The sequence below is a fragment of the Cinclus cinclus genome, unplaced genomic scaffold (genome assembly GCF_963662255.1).
Source record: "Cinclus cinclus unplaced genomic scaffold, bCinCin1.1 SCAFFOLD_32, whole genome shotgun sequence".
NCBI lineage: Eukaryota > Metazoa > Chordata > Aves > Passeriformes > Cinclidae > Cinclus > Cinclus cinclus.
In genome coordinates this window covers 3,872,104-3,895,791 of record NW_026912098.1, presented here as the reverse complement: position 1 = coordinate 3,895,791, position 23,688 = coordinate 3,872,104, and the positions used below count along the sequence as shown (strand labels likewise).

At 47.9% G+C, this 23,688-nt stretch overlaps 2 protein-coding genes across 2 annotated transcripts; one reads left to right on the top strand and one right to left on the bottom strand.

Annotated features, from left to right (window-relative positions):
• Positions 1-14,991: 14,991 nt before the first annotated feature.
• On the bottom strand, positions 14,992-22,426 carry LOC134057412 (olfactory receptor 14J1-like). The gene is made up of 2 exons (XM_062514399.1): positions 21,494-22,426; positions 14,992-15,051 (listed from the first exon to the last, which is right to left on the bottom strand). The coding sequence occupies exons 1-2, from the start codon at positions 22,400-22,402 to the stop codon at positions 14,992-14,994; spliced, it is 969 nt and encodes a 322-aa protein (XP_062370383.1). The 5' UTR covers positions 22,403-22,426.
• On the top strand, positions 15,677-16,471 carry LOC134057241 (olfactory receptor 14J1-like; the record flags this gene model as incomplete). The annotated part of the gene is made up of 2 exons (XM_062514238.1): positions 15,677-16,340; positions 16,446-16,471. Coding segments are annotated over 2 exons (690 nt in total), but the record flags the coding sequence as incomplete, so codon positions are not given.
• Positions 22,427-23,688: the final 1,262 nt, after the last annotated feature.

Sequence of the window (23,688 nt, the reverse complement as noted above, 5' to 3'; positions counted from 1 at the left end):
ATTCCTATGGGCACAGGCAATGCATCCTGCTCAGCTGTCTGGTTTGCCTTTATATACTGATGTGATAATACAGGTACCCACTAGGAGAAATTGCATCCCTCAATTTTGACAAAGTTACAAATGCACAAATTAGATTGTGTTTCATTTATAACGAGCTTGTCCACTATTATGGTGGGGCACGTTGTTCTGAGGCATACACAACCCTATACATAATCCTGTATATAATCCTATATGTAAGAACCAGGTTGTTGGGTTGACTGAATGGATTTCCAAGTGACAGATGCTTTGTTCTGTATCCAGGCAGATATCTCAGTCATCGTTTACATTTCCTCCACATATAAACCCCAGTTGTTTTCTTGTGGCACACAGCCCTGTGTTAATAGTCTTCCACTTCCCTTTAACCTCTTGTGCCCACATTCTGTGTTCAGGAGGATGTAGCACAGTTCCCTCATGGTTTAATTCTAAAAGCCTTGGTTTCACATCCCTCTATTTTAAGCCTGAATTCAGAACAGTTATTTAAGCATGTGTCACACCATTCCTTACCAATTTGAATGGGTTTTAGAGGTCCCTGATGGAATCCATCCTGAACAAATGCAAATTTGCATCCCCAGACATCTCTCCCAGAGATGTTGCATTTGTGACTTTTAGCACCTGCCACGGAGAGCTGTGAGAGTCAAAGTCAGAAGCCTTTCCCTGACACATAGAAATGCCAGTCACAATGTATAGAGGAGGTCTTGCACTGATGTCTGCTGTAGCTGTAGCCATGACTGTGATCCTGAGAGCCACAGCTTCCCAGGGTGCACCTGCTTGATTCTCCATGGTGACTGTGAAGCCTTTTTAATCCCAGTGTGATGTACCTATGCCGCTTGTTCTCTGACCTTGATGGTGGTGAAGGAGGTGAGGAGCACCTGGTATGGTCCTCTCCACTGTGGTTCCAAAGTCTTTTCTGTAAGTGACTTCACATACACATAATCTCCAGGTTGCACATTATGGGCTGGTCCATCCAATCCCCTACACCGGCTTCCTTATACATGATTCCTGATATTATTGACTTGTTTCCCTAGGTCCACCATATATTCTGTTTCAGTTTCTTCCCCTATGTGTGCTGATATTTCCTTCTGTATTGCATAAGGTCACCCATACAGGATCTCAAAAGGACTCAGCCTTTTCTTTGTCCTTGGTTTAGTTCATTTGTGTAAAAGGGTTAAAGGAAGGGATTGAGGCCAAGGCAGATTGACCTCCTGTCCTAATTTAAGAATTTGCTGTTTGATGAAATGATTCATCTTCTCCACTTGTCCACTTGACTGGTGATGACATGGGGTATGTAGTGTCCAATCTATACCTAAAGTACAACTAACCTGCTGTACCACCTTTGTGATAAAATGGGGTCCTCTATCTGAGGAAATGGCAGCTGGAAACCCCAAATTGTGGTACTATCTGCTTAACTAATACTTCGACCACTTCTTGGGCCTTAGCAGTTCTAGTAGGGAAAGCCTCAGGCCATCCTGTAACGGTATCAGTTAATACCAGAAAATAACAAACCCCTCTTTTCTTGGGAATTCTGTGAAGTCTCTTTGCCATAATAGGCCAGGTACATTCCCCTCCCCAATTTCACCCATTTCTGGTTTTGGAGAGCTTTTAGGATTAGTCTGGAGGCAGAGGTCACACTGTTGATTTACCTGCTATACCATAGTGTATAAAATTCTAGCCATGGTGTTCTGACTGAAGTGTTCATACAAGTCCTCTGCTCCCCAGTGCCTTTTCCTGTGCTCTTCCCTTATTACAGACCATATTGGATGGCTAGGTATGATTTCCCTTTCTTCTGGAGAATGGACCCAACCATCTTTACTCTATGTCCCATCCAACCTTGTAATTAGCTTCAGATCCTCTTTGTCAGAATTTGGTTTACACGCAAGGGAGTTTTTCCCATTTGGGATTAGAGCTCCTTCCAATTTTACCTCTCTTTTTGCTGCTTCTTTTGCCTCCCTGTCTGCCAGCTCGTTTCCTTTTCTAATTCTGAGTTTGCTTTTTCATGTGCTCTGATGTGCATAACTGCTGTTCTCTTTGGGAGCTGTACTGCCTCCAGCAATTTCAGAATTTCTTCTGCATCTTCAGTGTTCTTCCCTTGAGAGTTCAATAGTCACCTTTCCTTCCAGATTGCTCCATCAGCATGCACAACTCCAAAAGTGTACTTTGAATCCATGTCTATGTTCACATTCTTACCTTGGGCCAATTCCAAGGCTCAGGTCAAGGCGATTTTTTCCCCCTTTTGTGCAGAGGTATTGACAGGCAGTGGTTCCAACTCTATTACCTCATGGCAGGTGGTGATGGCATATCCTGCATGCCTTTTGCCATTCAGGACATAGCTGCTTCTGTCCGTGAACCAGCCCTCTGCATCTCCCATAGGAACATCCTTCAAATCCGGGCAGCTTGGGTATGTTGCTTTGATGGTTTCCAAGCAGTCATGGTGTACTGGTTCCACTGTGTTCCCAGTGAGGAAAGAAGCTGGATTGACAATGTTAGCGACCACAATCTCCACATCATCCTGTTCCACCAGTATGGACTGGTATGTCAGGAACCTCTGTGGAGAAAGCCAGTACCTGCCCTTCACTTGTAATACTGCAGACACTCTATGGGACACCAACACAGTCATCTTTTTGTCCCAAGGTGAATTTTCAATATTTAGCACTGGATATTTAGCACTACTGCTGCTACCACACACAAAGGCATCCTGGCCACCCTTTTGCAGTCCCATCCAATTGCTTGGAGATGTAGCTGACTGCTCTGTGATATGAACCTGAATCTTGTGCCAACATTCCCAGGGTGATTCCCTGTTTCCCATGAGAAAACAAAAAGAAAGGCTGACTCACGTCAGGGAGTCCCAGAGCTGGAGCTGACCTCAGGGCCTTTTTCATTTGTTCAAAGGCTCCTCTGCCCTGTTTGTCCCATTGCAGATGCTTCTGTTTGGAGTTGATTACTGCATACAGGGGTTTAACATGCAGCTCCTACTTACAGATCCAAAGGCAACACTACCTGGTCGTTTTGAGAAAAGTTCTCAGTTTCTTCCAATCTGTAGTTTTGTTGTCTGGCATAAAGCCTTCTTTTTGGGCTTGCCCCTTTGCCTCACACTGATTTTATACCCCAAGTAAGTGTCTTCTTGCTGCATTGTCCGGGCTTTCTTTTTAGAAACGGGGTACCCTTGGAGCCTCAAAATTTTAAGAGACTTATAGTCCAAGCCATGCAAGTATCTTCTGTCTCAGTGGCAATCAGGATGTCATCTACGTATTGTAGCAGTCTCCCCTTCCTGCGTGCTGTTTCCCAAGACTCGAGATCCTTGGTGAGTTGGTTACCAAATATGATGGGGGAATTCTTGAATCCTTGAGGCAGCACAGTCCCAGTGAGCTGGGTCTTTCATCCACTTTTAGGATTTTCCCATTCAAAGGCAAATACCTTTTGTCTGGCTTCACAGAGAGGGAGGCAAAAGAAAGCATCTTTGAAATCTAAACCAGTAAACCAGGTTAGTTCTGGTGTCAATGCTGTTAACAAAGTATATGGGTTTGCTACAGAAGGATATAAATCCTCTACTATTCTACTGAGTGCTCTTAAATCCTGGACTACTCTGTATGTTCCATCAGGTTTATGAACCAGTAATATGGGAGTGTTGAAATCAGATTTGCATTCCCTTAACAGACCCCATTGCAAGATTTTTTTTGTCACCGTCTGGATTCCCTCCCTATCCTCTCTTCTCAAGGGATATTGTTTTGTCTTTACTGCTCATTGTCCCTCTTTAAGCTTTACCCTTACTGGTGATGCATTTTTAGCTCTTCCTGGCTTCTCAGTGGCCCACACACCAGGGCTCACCTGGTCAGTGAGATCTTCACCCATTTTTAATTCGATGGGAGCATCAACTAAAAGTCAACTCATTATTTGAATATATTGTTGAGTATACACCTCCAGAGCAATCTCCCCTTTTCCAAATCTGATTGTTGCATCCAATTGTTCAAGCAAATCCCTTCCAAGGAGTGCATGTGGTGAATTAGGCATGTATAAGAATTTATGCAAGCTTAATTGTTTTCCCAATTTATATTTTAGTGACTCACAAAAATAAGCCTTTTCAGCTTGGCTGGTGGCTCCCTTAATTATATTGTGATCTTCTCCCACTTGAGTAAGAGCTGTGTTTAAAAGTGAATGTGTTGCCCTTGTATCAATCAGAAATTCTATTGCTTTTGATTTTCTCTTTCCCCTAGCTTTGTTATAACTGGAGCACAATCTAGGGAAGACCACGCTGGTTCTTGTCAGTCTTTATTTACATTTGCTACCACTCATGCCCCTTTGTTTCCCTTCTCCCAGCTTTCTGGGCATTCATTTGTTCGGTGGCCTCATTGCTTAGAGATTGCACATTGGTTTATCCCCAGGTGGGGAGGGGAAGCCCCTTTTAAAAATTGTTGTCTTCCCTTTTAACTGCTGCAATCACCCTTTCTTGTTTCCCTTTATTCCCTTCTTCTCAATTGCTAAACACCCTCCAGTCTTCATCCAGTAATATTTCGAAGTTTCTTCCTTCAGTGGGTTTTAATTTTTTATGTCTTGTATCAGTGGTGGATTGACCTAAAACTAAAATTAAAACAAATAAAAAGCTAACTGCTGTACTCCAGTGTCTGATTCTGGGTCCAAAGGTGTACTATGACACATTGTGTCTCTCAGCCTGTCCAAGAACTCAGATGGTGACTCAAAGGGACCTTGTTTAATGGCACACAAAGCTGACCAGTTAATAGATTTGGGGATGGCTTCTCTATTCCCTTTGCAATCCACTCCTGATATTCTTGTAACTTCTGTCTTTCTGCCATTCTATTCACATCCCCCTTTGGATCCTGGAGGGAAAAAAATTCCTTTACATCCTCCCCCCATGTCTTATAGTGCTCCACGGCCAAATCCCCAAATACCTTTAGAATCAGCTGTTTCTCTGTTTCTGTCATTCTATGTAACAGTAACTGTAAAATCATTTCAATCCAGGTTATCTTTTTTTACTATTAAACAGAAGTGTCCAGCTATACTTGCAGGGTCCATTTTTCAATCCTTTAAATTCTTTATCCAAATTTCCAAATCATTGGTATTGAAGGGAACCTTCAGTAACATCATGGCTCCATCTGGTCCCACTGCTTCTCTAAGAGGTGTTTGCAAAAGTATTGGTTGTTCCCTAGGTTTGCCCTTGTATGGGAGGACACTGGACTGCCTGGGAGCATTGGAGTTTGATCTGGTGCCCTTCCTGGGCTCCCACCCAACTCCAGTGATTGAGGAGGGGACATCATCCAGATCAGACTCTTCTTCATCATACACCTTGTTATATTTTTAGTGCATGTCTGACCAAGACTACAGGCTGAGCAGCATTGTTTGAATTTATGCAGGACCCTTCTGTTTTCTCTTTCCATTGCTAGGATCAGTAGGTCTTGTAGAAGATTAATACCACAATCCTTTTGCCATTCTGGGTGGTTTTATAAGGTGAAAAACATTTCTGCATATGATGCCTCATCTCATTTTCCTTCCCACCTTAAAAAATAACATTAAGTGCAACATGGTGTTATAGTTTGTGCATCCATTTAATGGCCCCTTTGCCTCATCTTCTAATGTATGCAGAGGCCACCACTGATGACAATATTTTATTAAAACCCCTTTGCTCTCCATTCCTCTTTTCCCCACAACTTCCTTCCAATGGGGTAGTATGCATCCTAAAGGGCTCCTCCTTGGCACTTTTTTGCTTTGCTGGGTCCCCCTGATTTATCTCCTTATTTCCCTTATCTCCTCTCCCAAAACTCTGCTGGCAATGTTCTTTCACTTCCTCCCAGTGGTCCTCAAAAACATGCCAACCCTCGGGGATTGAATTACTCTTTCCACAGATCAACTCCACAGTCTCACACTCCACATGAATGAATTCCTGAATATGATGCCCTGGGTCCAGGGTACACCTGGGCCATGTAGGCACCCACCTCCTAGATGTGCATTACCACTTCCTTTTACACCAATGGCACCGTAGGAGGACCCAGGCTGGAGGCCACCTTGGTGCCCAAATTGCTAGTCCACATGCAAGGCAAGGAACTCGTCTAACCCTTCTAGGTTCCCTTTTGATTAGAGGTTGCTCCCAATCAAAAGCCAGATAACTCTCTCTTGAATCTGAGACTATTCCTCCTGAATATACCTGCTCTAACTGCTCCATCCTCCTGTACCACCCGTACAAGTTTCCCTTGGTCCCTCAAGAAATCCAGGGGCTCAAGCTGAAACCACCTGAAAAGGGCTTCCTCGCTTGGTCGAGCCTACATCCCTCTCTCCCTAGTGTCCCAAAAAATCACTTCCCTGTCATTGAGACTTATAGACACAAGAGGGCAGAAATACCTCCAAAACAACAGAGTCCTCAGAAAAGAACAGAAATCCTAACCCACTGCAATTACAGTTAATCACACAAGAGGGTAGTGTGACATCAAAGGTATTGCAAAAGTCCACCTTAGAAAACATAGAAAACGTTACCCAAAATCCAAAATCTCCACCACCAAAATTAGAGTGATGCAAACACAAAACTCCAATCACCATGAGCAGGTGTCCCTAGTGTCTTAGTGGCCTCCTTACCTTGGTGCCACCCCCAAAAGAATTAATAAAATGTACTTCTAGGGTGAATAGGAGGTTGGCTGTTTGCTTCCACAGTGAGGGAGCAGGGAGTGGAGATCCCCTCCAGAAAAAAGTCCAGGGCACACTGGGATGTCCATGTCCAATGCACTCAGCAGCCAGACAAAGAGCTCCTGGCTGGCCTTGCCAATTGATTTCAGGAATCAGGAGCTGACAACCAAAATTGTGGAGAGTATGTTTTATTTCCAGCTGGGACACGTGGAGGGGATATCTCCTCCAAACCATGCATACCTGGTCAAGACAGGTTCCAGGTAGAAATACACATTGATCCCACCAGCCCACATCTCCCTGTCCACCCATCTCCACCTTCTCTCCCTTTGTATTATAATTAGCTGCCACACCTCCTGGAGGTCGTGTCCGGTCGTTTTTGGGATGAAGGCCGGGTGTCTTCCTCAGTGATCAGTGTTTGACCTCTCCTTCTGGGCAGGTGCAGTGCAGGTTTGTCTCTGCCTCAGGTCAGCTTGTCCTGCTCAAAACCACCCGTCTGCTCCTGGCTGGTTTCTGGAGCCACAGGTTTCTGCTTTGTAGGGTTTGTGCAATAGCCAGGTCTTGCTCTGCTGAGTTTTCACAGTATAGCTTATCTTAATGGATTTTTTTTCCTGGCAACTAAGTTCCTGTGTGGTTTGTTCCATACTGTTCCTGCCATGTGTTCTATTTCCCCTCTACCTGCTTAAGCATCTTATAGGCTTCTAAAATTCTGAATTTCCAAACCCATATATACCATGTATTTCAAAACCATACCCCATCTCACTAGACCCCACTTGGAGCCTCTAGACCACACTGGAGGTGGGTTTGGGCACATCAATCCTTACTGGTTTATACTGGGAGCTGCTGCCAAAGGACTCAGGGGCTCAGGGGTGTCTCCCAGTGCTTACTGGTTTATACTGGTGCCCTCCCAGTCCATGCCTGGGAACAGCAGCAGGCACTGGCAGCTGGGCAGGACCCCGAGGCCCAGCTAGCCTTCACTGGAGCCCTGCTGAGCCACTGCTTCTCCAACTTCTCAGCCTGGAACCTGCACTCACCAGGAGCTCCAGCAAGGGTGAGGCCAGTGCTAAAGGAAGGAGAGGGATTCCCTGTAAAAATTCCCAGAACTTTATGGGGAAATCCAAAATCCCCAAATTTTCCAACCTCTCCTTCACATGAAGTGGGAGATTGTGGGCTCTGTTGGGTTTAATGGATAGACCTGCTGTCCCTGAATCCCCATTGACTTTTATGGATAGACCTGAACTCCTGCACACCTGGGTATTCACATATTGGTGTGTCCCCCACTGCCCCCCTGAGATTTTGGGGTGCCCCCTTTGCCACCCCAGAGCTGGAGCTGGTGCAGAACTCTGTCTTCACCAACCCCACAGACCAAAACACCTCGGTGTACCTGTGCTGCATCCTCTCCTCAGGTAACTCGGGCCTCTCTCCCACCCCTGTGGCCCTCACCTGGACTTTTGGGCTGCCCTCTGAATGTTGGGGTCCCTTTTGGCAGTTCTGCCACCGAGGGTCATCTGTCCACATTGACTGGGCTGTCATCTTCTCCCAGCCTGTCAGGGTAAGTTGGGACACTTGAGTGCCCCAAGGAAACCCCCTGGATATCCCCAGAAATGATCAGGGTACACCTGAGTACTGCTCAAAATTACTTGGATCCCCCCAGCAATCACCTGGGTACACCTGGGTACTGCTCAAAAAATTACGTGGATACACCTGGGTACCCCCAAAAATATCCTGGACCATCTCAAAAATTACATGGATACACCTGGTTACCCCTTGGACAAATGTTTCAACCAAAAAAAAAACCTGGGCCCCCCCAAACCTGGTGTCCCAAAAATCCTCATGGCTTTGACTGGGTAGACTTGGTGTCCCTGAATCCCCATTGACTTTAATGGACAGATCAGCTGTCCTTATATCCCTACTGATTTCAATGGGGTAGACCTGGAGTCCTATTTATATTCATTTATCTCTACTAATCCCTCCCAGAGGTCCCACTTTTGCCCCAGTGTTCCCAGTAATCCCAGTGCCCCACCTTTGCTACTCCCAGTGCTCCCAGTTTAGCCTGTAACCATTCCCAATCAAACTCTATTAGGGGGTAGACCTGGTGTCCCCAAAAAATCCACTTTGACTTCAGTATGTAGACCTGATTCCCCAAGGTTTTTGGTGCTAAAAATCCCATTTGGGGGCTGAAAATGGAGATTTTTGGACTTGCCTGGATGCACAGCTCCAGAAAAGGCCACAGATGTGGGGTCAGAGATTCTGGATTGCCTCCCAGGAATTCATTCAGGACTTTCCAGAGTGTCAGCAACACAATTCTGGAGCAGAAATTCCTGGAATTCAGCCCAAGATTTTCCCCAGATTTTCTACAAATTTATCCAGTTTTTCCAGTTTTTGCACCAAATGGCCACAAAATCCCCACTGACTTGAATGGATAGACCTGGTCTCCCTAAATCTTCAATGATATCAGTAGGGCAAATGTGATTTCCTTAAATCCACATTGACTTCAACAGGAGAGACCTGGTGTCCCTACATCCCTATTCAATTCAATGGAGCACTCCTGATGTCTGAAAAATCCCTATCAGGAGATTAAAATTTCAACAGATGGGGCAATTGAGAGATGTTGTAAAAGAAATTATTTATCGCTTTATTGCATCAGTCTCATTGAAGGGTGAGATATTAAAGGTGTTACATCCAACACCATAATTTCAGAAGTCATCTATTCTTAGTTACAATGCCATATGTAAGGTTGTTAGTCAATCCAATACTTCTATGAACTTTGCTAGTGTCTTTTGACACCAGACATTAATTGCTTTCCTTCCCATGGCTTTGCTGCAGTGTGTCATTTTTCAACTAATCATAAAACACTTCACAAACCCTCACTAATGCATCTTAAGCTTTTAGCTTTATAACAGGTTCTATTGCTAATCTTTATAATCTTTTACTATCTTACTTAACATACTGCTTTGCTTACATAATACATATCTCTGTTTGCTTAAAACACATTTCTACTTAAACTACAAACTTATATTCTTGTTTTGTGTCTATTTTACTTTTAATGCTCTAACTCTCCAATTCTTCTCCAAGGTCTTAGGTCAAACCTTGGATCCATCTCTATCTCTCAGCCTGTATGCACAAGGCCCTGAGAGCTCTCCATGCCTGCATTTCCCACACCACCTGTCATCTCTGCCTCCAATTTCCTGCTCTGACTGGAACCTGGGGACACTTTCTCAGTTGTGTCCCTCAATGGGACCCATGAACGATATCAGAAACTTTGGACTTTGATTATGACTGAATTCATGAGAGGTTTCCTATCAAAGCACGGTTCTGCCTTGATTTCCCTCTGCTCTGGTGCAGTTCATCAGGAAAGTTTTCAACTCCATTTATGGAGAAATATGTCAAAGAACTTAGAAATCTCCATTGGTATTATCAAGGCTGCATTTTATTACTGTTGTCTCTAGAGCAGAGGTCATTGTAGCATTTTGTGATTGATACTTGTGAGAAATGGATTTGTAAAGGATTCTCAAAGCCTGACTGAAAGCTCTCTCAGTCTTGTTCATGTGCATGCAAACTCTGAGATAAGGTGTGCTGACTTAGAAAGGCCATGGACTAGAGAAGGCATTGTAGAGAGAGAGATTGAACTAGAAACAAATTTCAAATGATGGCCCTGCAAAAAGACCAGATATTTTGGAGGATTTAAACTGTAAAAGATGCATTGTGGCAAGACCACATGGGATAAAATAATATTTGATTTATGTTAGAAATATCAGCGCTATTGTCTGGCAAAAGCTAATAGGTTGAAAAATATTTATTTATTGCATTGCAATCAGGAAATACATTGGCTTCTGATAGACTGGCATGTAGTTTTACCTCTCTTATATTTCACCCTTTACGAGACTGATAATGTAATAATATCTTTCAGAAGAATTCCTCACACTTGCCCTGTCTGTAGAGCTGGGGTGTTCCAAGAGTGCTGAGTCCCTGGACATCAGTCCCTGAGAGGGAGCAGAAAGAAAACTTGTCAAGAACTCAAAGTCTTACTCAAACTCCAAAATTTCTTGAAGTTTTAATGGATTCCACCGAGGGATATGACTGTGAAAGTTTCCCCAGTTTCCAGTTAGAGCAGAACACTGGAAGCAGTGATGACAGGTGGGGACAAACAAGGGAAAGGTGTCCCTGATGCTGAGCAAACCTGGATGTGTCTCAGCAATTCCAAGGGCCAAGGGCTGAGCCCCAGCCCCTGGCAAGGCAGATCCTGTCCCTCCCTCCTTGCTCAGGGCTCTTCCCGGGGCACTGGGCTCTGGGGATGTGCAATGCCAAGGGCAGCACCATGGGGCGGCCCCTGCCAGGCTGCTGAGCAGGGACAAGGAGGCAATGAGGTCCCAGCCCTGCCATGGGATGGAAATTCCTTTCTCCTCGTGTCCTGTCTGTGCTCTCCTCTGCTCTCTTCAGTCTCCACTCCTCTGGGCACAAAGCTCCTTTGTCCCTATATAGTGGTCGTTTGTTTGTAGCCTCCAAACACCATCTTGAGAGATTTTTGGGCCCTCTCCACGCTGCTGGCAAATTAAAACATTCTTCTCATAATCAAACCAAATCAACAGAGGGCAAGACAGCCAAACAGTTGTGTCCTGGATACTTTTGTCTGGGCACAATTCTTGGCTAGCGCCTACATACCAAAATGATGGTCCCCATTAAATTTTAAAAAAATTGTAAGTTTGGTCTGTCTCAATATCAGTGGTTAATTCTCCCTTTGCAGCTTCAGGGAATGAAGCCATGTTACCCCAGTTTGCTCCCCCAAATTCATGTTTATTTATATTTTCAGACCCTGCGGCTGTAGGGTGTCCTTGAGTTTCAGGCCTGGAGGAATTGTTTTGCCTGATCAAAATGTGAAGATGGTAAACTGACATTTTCTATGGCATTTAGAGGTATTCACTGATGCAGTACAGGATTTGAAAAATACCAAGGCTAAAAGCTTAAGGCATCACAGTTGTCACTGAACCAAGGGGCCACTGTGACACTTTGCAGCCCCACGAAACCAAGGAGTCCATTGTGACACTGCAGGGCCCCATGGAACTAAGGAATCATGGAACAGTGTGGGACCCCATGGAACCAAAGGTCCATTGTGACACTGGGGCCTCATGGAATCCTGGAGGCCATGAGGACACTTTGAGGCCTCGTTGAATCGAGGGGCTCTGAAGGGATTCATGGAACCAAGGAGACCCTTGTGACACTGTGAGTCCCCATGGAACCAAGGGTCCATTTTGGTGGCACAAGGCACCAAGGAGACCCCTGTGACACTGCAAGGCCACATGGGAGCGAAGAACCACTGTGACACTGTGGAGCCCCTTGGAAACAAGAGGCCAGTGTGACACAGCTGGGCCTCATGGAACCAAGGATCCAACATGACACAGCCATTGTGACACTGCAGGGCCCCGTGGATCCAAGGGAACAGGGAACAGGTCTGGTTGGATTGGCCTGACTGCTCCAACTGCCCTTGGCATGTCAAGGGTCTCTTCTCGTGTTGCCATGAAACACTTGGGCTCTGGGATTTCCTTCGAATGGAAAAGAACTGTCCTTCTCATTCAAGCATCCATGGCCAAAATTAGATTCCCCTTCCAAAATTCCCAAAATCCAGGGAAAGCTCGCAGACAAAAGCTGCCATTACCAACAAGTCTGGCTGCCCTTGTCTTCCTTAGAGCCAGCTCTCACCTTCCTTCAAACCCTGGGGCTCAGTGCTTTCCTTCCTAAGGAAAAGAACCATCCCTTCTGTACAAGCACCCAAGGCCAAAATGGGAACTTTTCCTCCCAGATTTCTATCCTCAAGGGTTTCTCCCACAAAATGCTGCTAGCACAGATAGGTCTGTCTGGTCTTGGCCTCTGCTGACTGAAGTTTGTCAGCCCCTGAAACACTGGGGCTCTGTGGTTTCCTTTCTGTGCAGACCATTGTGATATTGAGGGGCCCCATGGAACCATGGAGACAAATGTGACACTTTCAGGACTTGTGAAATGACACTTTGTGACACCATCAAAACCCCTTGGAACCAAGTTCATCACTGTGGCACTGCTGGGCTGCATGGTGCCAAGGGGCCGGTGTGAAGCAGCAGGGCTGTGTGGAACCAAGAGGCCATTGTTGCATTACAGGGCCTCGTGCAGCCAAAGGGGCACTGTGATCCTGCAGGGCACTGTGGATCCATGGAGAACATTGTGGCATTGCAAGGCCCCATGGAATCGTGGAGACCATTGTGACACTGTGGGGTCCCATGGAACCAAGGGGTCATGGAACAGCTCTGGTGACTGGGACTCCCACAGATTACCTGGCAGGTCTAGCTGAATTTAGCATGTCAAGGGCTGCCTCTCATCTGCCCTGGAGCACTGAGACTTTGTGATTTCCTTCCTATGGAAAAGAACCATCTGCGTTTCCTGTAACCCATAGCTGAAACTGGAGCTCCCCCTAAAACTTCCATATATAAAAGGGTTACTCTAAGGCAAAAGATACAAGACCAGACCGCTCCAGCTGGCCTTGGCCTCCGGTGGTGAATGCTCATTCGCCCCTGAAACACTGGTGCATACTTCCTTCCTTTCTATGGAAAAAAACCTAGCTTCTTGTCCAGAGGCAATGGCTAAAATTGGCCTCCAAAATTCCATGTATCCAAGCATAGCTCCTAGAAGGAAATAGGCAGAACAGAGAGATCTGGCTGCCTTGTTCCTCTGTTTTTTTCAGTAGACTATGAACAGAATGTTTTCAATTGCAAACACCTCTAAGAGGGCCCAGAAATCACCCAAGGGTGGTTTTGGAGGCTTTGGGCACATGACCACAATATAGAGACAAAGGAGCTCTGTGCACGATGGCGTCGGAACTGAGGAGAGCAGAGGAGAGCCCAGACAGGACCCAAGGAGAAAAGAATTTCCCTCCCAGAGTAGGGCTGAGTGCAGCACGTCCCCCAGAAGGAATCTGGAGGAGCCCAAGGCTTTGTGTGTGCAGGCAGAGGCAGGCAGGACGCAGAGCTGTCAGCAAAGGAAGGGGCCAGCCAGGTGGGGCAGCCGGGGGATGAGGACAGCCTGCAGGGACAGAGGGGCAGGGCATGGACACCGTAGGACAGCCTGGGCTGCAGAGGGCACAGGGATGGGCAGCAGCTGAAAGGCCCTGCCAGAGCCAAGTGCTGCAGCACTTTGGCCATGGCTGCTGGCCCTGGGCCCTTGGCCAGCAGGGGACAAGTGAGCCTTGCTGTGCTGGGGCCTCATTGCCTCCTTGTCCCTGCTCAGCAGCCTGGCAGGGGCCGCCCCATGGTGCTGCCCTTGGCATTGCACATCCCCAGAGCCCAGTGCCCCGGGAAGAGCCCTGAGCAAGGAGGGAGGGACAGGATCTGCCTTGCCAGGGGCTGGGGCTCAGCCCTTGGCCCTTGGCATTGCTGAGACACATCCAGGTTTGCTCAGCATCACAGACACCTTTCCCTTGTTTGTCCCCTCCTGTCATCACTGCCTCCACTGTTCCTTTCTAACTCGATCCTGGGGACACTTTCTCAGTCCTGTCCCTCAATGGCACCCATTAAAACTTCAAAAAACTTTGGAATTTAATTTTAACTTCGAATATTTGAGAAGATTTTTGAGCACTCTCTCAGGGACTGAGTCTGATGTAAACAGCACCAAAGCCCCAAGAGGTTCATTAAAGTCCTTGGGCTGTGTCTGTGCTGCTGACCTCAGATTGGCTCCTGGCCCATAGGGTGATTCTGGGAACTAAAAAGAGTTTCAAAATCACATTTCTCTCGCTGAGAATCACTTCTCTCAGCACAGCAGGGCTGGGGCACTGCCTGCAGCCACCCCAGGCACAGCACAGAGGCACAGAGAGCTTCAATCAGTCAGGGCTGGGAAGATGCTCACAAGTGCCTGGGGCAGAATCACTCCCAGCCCTGGACACAGGAAGCCTCTGGCTGCAGGACAATGCAGCTGCAGCTCCTGCAGGGATCTCCTAAAGCTGGAACATCCCAACGCCCACAGACTCTGTGAGTACATTCTCTGATTCTCTCTCCTGTAGAGCAGCCAGGGGTGCCCAGGGCTGTCCTGCAGAGCAGGGTCCTGCAGCCCAGGGTGCTGTGCTGGGCAGGGACTCTGCTGCCTGCCAGGGACAGCTCTCAGCCAGCCCTGGGAGCTGCTGACAGCACTGGGGGACAAGGTCTGGGTGGAGGGAGACAGCTGGTGAGACTTGGAAGTGTTCTCCTTGTGCGGTGAGGATGGTGCATTGATCAGGACTGATCCCAGCATGACATTTATCTACAGAACATTTCCAAATAGATTATAAAGGGAGAACAGCAAGTCAGGGGCTGCATAAAAGGGAAAATCCTGATTTTATAATCTACTGCTCAGGGTCACGTAGATGGAAAATTGAACATTGAAATTCACATATCTGTTCAGGTTGAGAACAATAAGAACAATTTCTCTCAGATCAGAATAAACCAGGCAAAGAAAGAAATCAGCACAGGGTCCCTTACAGGCAGCATCAGTGTTGCTTTTCCAGCCTCCTCTGGGTTGCTCTGACTTTGCCATCAGAGCCTGCAGAGGCAGAGCTGGCCCTGGCAGTGCCCTGTGCTGGGAGGGGTCTGCAGGGCAGAGCTGAGCCCCCAGGGCTGGGCTGGGCTCTGGCAGCACTGGCAGGGCCCAGCCCTGGGCACAGGGAAGCAGCAGCTGGCAGGGAGAGCTCCAGGCAGCAGAGCCCTGGGCAGGCAGTGGGGGGAAAGTGACACCAAGCAGGGCTGGGATTTTTCAAGTCATCTCCAAACCAAACTATTCCATGATTACTGTTCTTACAGATCCCCATGCCAAGACACAGCAAATGTCCAACAGCAGCTCCATCAGGCACTTCCTCCTGCTGGCATTGGCAGACACGCGGCAGCTGCAGCTCCTGCACTTCTGCCTCTTCCTGGGCATCTCCCTGGCTGCCCTCCTGGCCAACGGCCTCATCATCAGCGCCGTAGCCTGCGGCCACCACCTGCACACCCCCATGTTCTTCTTCCTGCTCAACCTGGCCCTCACTGACCTGGGCTCCATCTGCACCACTGTCCCCAAAGCCATGCACAATTCCCTCTGGCACACCAACAACATCTCCTACTCTGCATGTGCTGCGCAGGTGTTTCTCTTTATGTTCTTCATCTCAGCAGAGTTTTCCATCCTGACCATCATGTGCTACGACCGCTACGTGTCCATCTGCAAACCCCTGCACTATGGGACCCTCCTGGGCAGCAGAGCTTGTGCCCACATGGCAGCAGCTGCCTGGGCCAGTGCCTTTCTCCATGCTCTGCTGCACACAGCCAATACATTTTCCCTGCCCCTGTGCCAGGGCAATGCCCTGGGCCAGTTCTTCTGTGAAATCCCACAGATCCTCAAACTCTCCTGCTCACACTCCTACCTCAGGGAACTTGGGCTTCTTGCTGTTAGTGCCTGTTTAGGTTCTGGATGTTTTGTGTTCATTGTTTTCTCCTATGTGCAGATCTTCAGGGCTGTGCTGAGGATCCCCTCTGAGCAGGGACGGCACAAAGCCTTTTCCACCTGCCTCCCTCACCTGGCTGTGATCTCCCTGTTCCTCAGCACTGCCTTTTTTGCCTACTTGAAGCCCCCCTCCATCTCCTCCCCATCCCTGGATCTGGCCCTGTCAGTTCTGTACTCAGTGGTTCCTCCTGTCCTGAACCCCCTCATCTACAGCCTGAGGAACCAGGAGCTCAAGGCTGCAGTGTGGACACTGATGACTGGATGGTTTCAGAAACAGTGAACCTTTCCAATTTGTGCAAGTTGCCAATTTCTCCTAGTCACTTGTAATATGAGTAATTTTTGAGAATTCTTTTTTTTCCTTCATTGCCGGAAGATTTTACATTTGTTTTAGTCTAATAATTTTGCACAAAATCATGCCCATATTTGTGATATTATTTTGTCTCTCCTCCTTTGCTCTGGCCCCAGACTCTGTCCAGGACGGGCTCTGTTCTCTGTAGCTTGAAATGAACTAAAGGATCTCCCAAAACTGTTTTTACTGGAGTTCTCCTTTCTTTGGAGCTTCCTTCTGCTCCCTTCTCTAGAGCTGCAGCAGCAATATCTGTGTGCAGAGGTGGGGGCAGGTCAGGGGTGGCACAGCAGCTTGGCTCCTGATGGCCACACCATTCCTCATCCATTAATATTTTTACAGCAAAAAAAACTTTACACTAGTCTTAAAAAAAATACTATATATATATATACAAGTCATACCAAAATTACACAAAATACCGTAACAAAACTACAATAAAAAATTAAAAAAAAAACCAAAACACAAAAAACCCCAACAAAATTAATATAAATCATAGTTTAACCATTCCCCATAACTTACCACCCTCTTATCATCTCTTACCAAACTAATAATATTACTAATTTTAAATTATCATTTAAACCATATATTCTTAACAAAATAATTACTATTATAAAAGTCCACCTAAAAACTACCCATTTAATACTCACACAAATTAAATATAAACCAACAAAAACCCCCCAATCTTAACTAAAACTCGAATTCTAGATCATCAAAAATTAAAACAGTTCAATAAACAAAATAAATATAATAAAACAAAATACAATCAATATTAATTCACCAAACCTAATTAACAACAACAAAAAAGCCCAAAATATGCATTTCCCAAAATTTAACTACAAATATAAAACCTAACTACAAACATGAAATGTAATTACAACCATCCAATATAATAAAAAAAAATTAAAAATCCTATAAATTATATAAGAAATATATAAAAATTCATCAAAATACCAAAATAATGAAAAACCTTCATCTTCACAACGACTAGAAAACAAAAAAAACCCCCTAACAACACACCACATATACACAAAACACAACAAAAAATACATGACACAAAAAATTAAAAAATATATAAATCAAAACTATCAAATAAAAAATCATGAACCATTAATAAAACAAAAGTTCCCCAATAACCCAACACTATTTTACTTACTATCACTTATTAAATAAATTATACTAAATCTAATCAAATTTATTTCTATCAATTCCAATAACTCACTTATAAAACAGGCCAGGTGCCATTGCCCACCTGGGCACACTGCTGGCTCATGTCCACCCTGCTGTCCATCACTGCCCCAGGTCCCTTTCTGCCTGGCCCCTGTCCAGCCACTCTGTCCCCAGCCTGGAGCGCTGCAGGGGTTTTTGTGGTCAAGGTGCAGGACCCAGCTCTTGGTCTTGTTAAACCTCACCCTGTTGGATTTGGGCCCTGGATCCAGCCTGTCCAGGTCCCTCTGCAGAGCTCTCCTACCCTCCAGCACATCCACACTCACACCCAGCTTGGTGCCATCTGCACATTTGCTGATGGTGCACTGTGCTCCCTTCTCCACATCATCAATAAAGATGTTAAACAGGACTGGGCCCACACCGATCCCTGCAGGACACCACTGCACACACGCTGCATGTGGCACCATTCCCCACCACTCCCTGGGCCCCGATGTCCATCCAGTTCTTAGCCCAGGGAGGGGTGAACCGCTCCAAGCCACAGGCTTCAGCTTTTCCAGGGAATGCTGTGGGATATGGTGTCAAAGGCTAAAGTTCAAGTAGACAACATCCCCAGCCCTCCCTGTATCCACCAGGCCCTGTCAGAAAACTCCTGGTGGGCAGGAGCTGGGCAGGAGGCAGCCGTGTGCCCTGGCAGCGAGGCAGGGCAGGAGCACCCAGGGCTGTGGGACCAGGACATCAAGGACGTGGATTATCCAGGGCACTGGGGCCTGGTTTGGGTTGCCCAGGGCAGGAAAGATGTCTGGCAGCTGGAGCAGGGTGAGGGAAGGGCCTCCAAGGTGGGGCTGGAGCCCTTTGGCTGTGAGCAGAGGCTGAGGGAGCTGGGCTTGTCCAGCCCGGAGCAGGGAAGGCTGAGGGGCTCCTCATCCCAGCCTGGCAGTGCCAGCCAGGAGCTGATGGAGAACACAGAGCCAGGATCTTCACCGGGGGGCCTGGGGGGAGACAAAAGACAATGGGTGGAAGGGGAAAGAGTGGAGATCAGACAGGACATGTGGAAAAGTATTGTTCCCACGGGCTCAGACAGGTTCTCAGATAATGCCCTATCACTCTTCTTTTGGATAATCAAATTCTGATCACATCTGGCCTTAAACCACTTGGTCTGACCCAGTTTCTGACAGCTTGGGCTGCAGACTTGCTGAGGTCCCTTCCATCCTCAGCACCTTGATGATCCTGGAACAATGCTGCGCTCGATTTTGGAATGGGCCAGAGCAGATTTTTATGGGACAGGAGCCCTCTGGAGGTGTGGGGAACCTGACACTCGCAAGGTGCAAGAACACATCTCACTAGCTGGGGCATTTGAGTACTTGAAGAGATATCCATGTCTTCCCACCAGGAGAGAACAGAAATTTCCTGGATATGTACTGATGACAGGAGAAGAAATCCTGCTCTTCCCCTCTACCTGTGTTACTACTATGCTGTCTATTATTTCATGTCCCTCTCCATTTGGGTGTTACCCGCTCTCCTGTTTAAATGGCCATGTCTAAGGATATCTATTCACGAGACCAGATGGTTCTATGGCCCTCCCATTGATCCCAGATTTCCTTCTCCACTTGTTCTCTGATAATTTCACATCAGTCTTAGTTGTGTTTTCATTTGTAATAGAATCACCCTTTCTAATGTCTTTTTCTAAAACTGTTTCTGAATGGAAATCCCTTGTGCATGGTGGACATATCTGATACTGCTTTTACATTGCACAGAGCTGAGGGAAGAAATTGTATTCTTATTAAATTATATCATTGATATATTACTTATGTTGGCCATGAAGAGAAACCTTTCTCTGCCTCTGAGTCTCAGCAGTTCCTGACCCCCAAAGGACACAAACCTGATGAGCTGTGGTGCCCACTGCACTGGTGGCTCTTGCACCTCCCTCCATAGGCACAGCAGAGCTCCCTTGTCCCACAGAGTCCCTGGCAAGGCAGGGATGAAGGAAACAGGACAGGCTGTGGGGATCAGGGGCAGGGCACGGCCAGGGATTTGGGGTGGTTGTGAGCCCAGGGCAGGAGCCGGCCCTTGGCCTTGCTGAAGCTCATCCAATTGTCCTGGGCCCATGGCTCCAGCCTGGCCAGATCCCTGTGCAGAGCTTGCTGCCCTGCAGCACAGCCACACTCCCAGCCAGCTTGGGCTCCCCTGGACACTGACTCAGGGTGCCCTCCATGGCCTGGTCCACATCAGCAAGGAACACATTGAACTGCCCTGGCCCCAGTCCTGAGCCCTGGGGACACCCCTGCATGTGGCTCCATTGCCCAGCACTCCTTGGGCTGCACTTGTGTTTGCCATGGAGCTGGGCCTGCCTTGGCTTCTGTTTGCTGACCCCAAATGAACATCCCTCTGTGTCTGGGGCAGCTCCTTCTCCAAGGAAAGCAGCTGGGACTTGGTGCCAAGGAGCTGAAAGCTGCAGGCACAGCCTGGACTGGAGGAAGCTCAGATTTGCACTGGGCTGCTCTGAGTGCCAGGGCTTGGATGAGGGAAATGGTGGGGTGGGGGTAGGGACAGAGTGTGATTGATTGTCAGCCATAAAGGGTCTTGATTTTCATATCTGTTCAGAGTGCGTGAGGAAGTTCAATATCAATTGGACATTGCTCATATCCATCCACATACAGGAAAAAGTTAAACAGGGCCCAATAGATAAATCTTTTCTCCTTGTACTGTTAACATAGTGTATCCAATTTGAACAGACCTTTCAAATTGATCAAATTAATGACAGAAGAGTAGAGCACATAACTTTTTCTCACAGTCATGGCTTGTTAAGGTGTTCTGAATGCTCATGAGCTCTTGGGCACTGAATTCCTGAACTGAAGAGCTGAAGGCTGAACAAGCCTCTGGACCAGTAAAATTCAGCAGCAGCCTCCAGGTTGCTGAGGATGTCAGCAGCCCCCAACTGAGGCCATCCCTGCCCAGAGACCAAGGGGGAATGGGCAGACAAGGAGAGCATCCCCGGGTTGGGGAAGCAGAACTCAGAGGCACCAGTGGGTCCAGGTGGAAATGGAGTGTGGAATTTGGCTGTGAAAGCCCTGCCTGGTCTGTGCCAGGCAGGACAGACAAGCCCTGAGCCCATCCCCTGGGAATGGGGAGCAGTGGCCTCACAGGATGCTCGTGGCTGTCCTGAGCAGTGGGATGTGGGGTGGGAATGGTGAGGGCAGGAGAGCAGCAGGAGCCCTCCAAAGCTCTCTGGGGTTGGGGAGGAGGCCACGAGCCCTGGGGCTGGGAGGAACTGGTGTCTTCTCATGGGCCTCATTGGGAGGGACAGCAGGCACAGCCAGGGCACACAAATCTCATTGCTGCTGCCAGGGGTGGTCCCAGCTCCCCAAGGATTTGGTCACCCCCACTGCAGCTCTCCTACCCTAACACAGACCTGTGCTGGTTCCCTGGCAGACTTTTCCAACGCCCCATTTCCCCAGCTCCCTCTGACCCTGGGAGCTCCCAGAGCTTTACTGATGTCCCTCTGGCCTCCCTCTCTGTCACTTCAAACCTCCACCTCTGCTCACAAGAACTGCCCCTGCAGAGACCAAGAATGGCTCAGGAAGCATCCTGAACATACAAGTCAGGGAAGTAACTTATATACATTGAAATGCCAAGGGAACAAACTTTATGAAAGTCTTTTTATTTCAATACAAAAGGGAGATATTAATGCATTTATGCTAAGAGAAATAATACAGGATTTTACAAATGACACTGCAATAGTAGAAAAAGAATCAGAAAACAGACCAACAAAAATTTGGGAAAATGCATTTAAAAGGCTAAGCTTGTAATGCTCAGCAGTACAAGAGAGATAGTTTATTATTTCTGAATTGATCCAATCATCAGTTTCCTCAGGGCATCCTTGAGCTCCTCGTTCCTCAGGCTGTAGATGAGGGGGTTCAGAGCTGGAGGCACCACCGAGTACAGAACTGACAGGGCCAGATCCAGGGATGGGGAGGAGATGGAGGGGGGCTTCAGGTAGGTAAATGTGCCAGTGGTGATAAACAGAGACACCACAGCCAGGTGAGGGAGACAGGTGGAAAAGGCTTTGTGCCTTCCATGCTCACAGGGGATCCTCAGTACAGCCCTGAAGATCTGCACATAGGAGAAAACAATGAACACAAAACAACCAAAGAAAGGAAAAGCACTAACAGCAATGAGCCCAAATTCCCTGAGGTAGGAGTGTGAGCAGGAGAGTTTGAGGATCTGTGGGATTTCACAGAAGAACTGGCCCAGGGCATTGCCCTGGCACAGGGGCAGGGAAAATGTATTGGCTGTGTGCAGCAGGGAATAGAGAAAGGCACTGGCCCAGGCAGCTGCTGCCATGTGGGCACAAGCTCTGCTGCCCAGGAGGGTCCCGTAGTGCAGGGGTTTGCAGATGGACACGTAGCGGTCGTAGCTCATGATGGTCAGGAGGGACAGCTCTGCTGAAATGAAGAATACCACGAAAAAGAGCTGAGCAGCACATGCAGAGTAGGAGATGTTGTTGGTGTGCCAGAGGGAATTGTGCATGGCTTTGGGGACAGTGGTGCAGATGGAGCCCAGGTCAGTGAGGGCCAGGTTGAGCAGGAAGAAGAACATGGGGGTGTGCAGGTGGTGGCCGCAGGCTACGGCGCTGATGATGAGGCCGTTGGCCAGGAGGGCAGCCAGGGAGATGCCCAGGAAGAGGCAGAAGTGCAGGAGCTGCAGCTGCCGCGTGTCTGCCAATGCCAGCAGGAGGAAGTGCCTGATGGAGCTGCTGTTGGACATTTGCTGTGTCTTGGCATGGGGATCTGTAAGAACAGTAATCATGGAATAGTTTGGTTTGGAGATGACTTGAAATATCCCAGCCCAGCTTGGTGTCACTTTCCCCCCACTGCCTGCCCAGGGCTCTGCTGCCTGGACCTCTCCCTGCCAGCTGCTGCTTCCCTGTGCCCAGGGCTGGGCCCTGCCAGTGCTGCCAGAGCCCAGCCCAGCCCTGGGGGCTCAGCTCTGCCCTGCAGACCCCTCCCAGCACAGGGCACTGCCAGGGCCAGCTCTGCCTCTGCAGGCTCTGATGGCAAAGTCAGAGCAACCCAGAGGAGGCTGGAAAAGCAACACTGATGCTGCCTGTAAGGGACCCTGTGCTGATTTCTTTCTTTGCCTGGTTTATTCAGACCTGAGAGAAATTGTTTTTATTGTTCTCAACCTGAACACACATATGAATATCAATGTTCAATTTTCCATCTAGGCAACCCTGAGCAGTAGATTATAAAATCAGGATTTTCCCTTTTATGCAGACCCTGACTTGCTGTGCTCCCTGTATAATCTATTTGGAAATGTTCTGTAGTTAAATGTCATGCTGGGAGCAGTCCTGATCAATGCACCATCCTCACCACTCAAGGAGAACACTTCCAAGTCTCACCAGCTGTCTCCCTCCACCCAGACCTTGTCCCCCAGTGCTGTCAGCAGCTCCCAGGGCTGGCTGAGAGCTGTCCCTGGCAGGCAGCAGAGTCCCTGCCCAGCACAGCACCCTGGGCTGCAGGACCCTGCTCTGCAGGACAGCCCTGGGCACCCCTGGCTGCTCTACAGGAGAGAGAATCAGAGAATGTACTCACAGAGTCTGTGGGCATTGGGATGTTCCAGCTTTAGGAGATCCCTGCAGGAGCTGCAGCTGCATTGTCCTGCAGCCAGAGGCTTCCTGTGTCCAGGGCTGGGAGTGATTCTGCCCCAGGCACTTGTGGGCATCTTCCCAGCCCTGACTGATTGAAGATCTCTTTGCGGTGCCTGGGATGGCTACAGGCCATGCCCTCAGCCCTGCGGGGCTGGGAGAAGAGCTGCAAATCAGCAGAAAGGTCTTTTTGAAGCTTTTCATGGTTGCCAGGAGCTGCCTCTGTGCCAGGAGCCCAGCCCAGCTCACTAGCAGAGACACAGCACAAGGACTTTAATGACCCTCTTGAGGCTTTGATGCTGTTTACATCAGACACAGTCCCCCATACTGTGCTTAAAATCTTCACAAAAACCCAAAGTGATATTCAAACTGCAAAGTTTCTTGAAGTTTTAACAGACTCCAGTAA

Coding starts and splice junctions, on each gene's coding strand:
- LOC134057412 (XM_062514399.1), bottom strand. CDS start 22,402: ATGTCCAACAGCAGCTCCATCAGGCACTTCCTCCTGCTGGCATTGGCA. Junction 15,052..21,493: donor ATGCCCTGAGGAAACTGATG/ATTGGATCAATT, acceptor CTCAACCTGAAC/AGATATGTGAATTTCAATGT.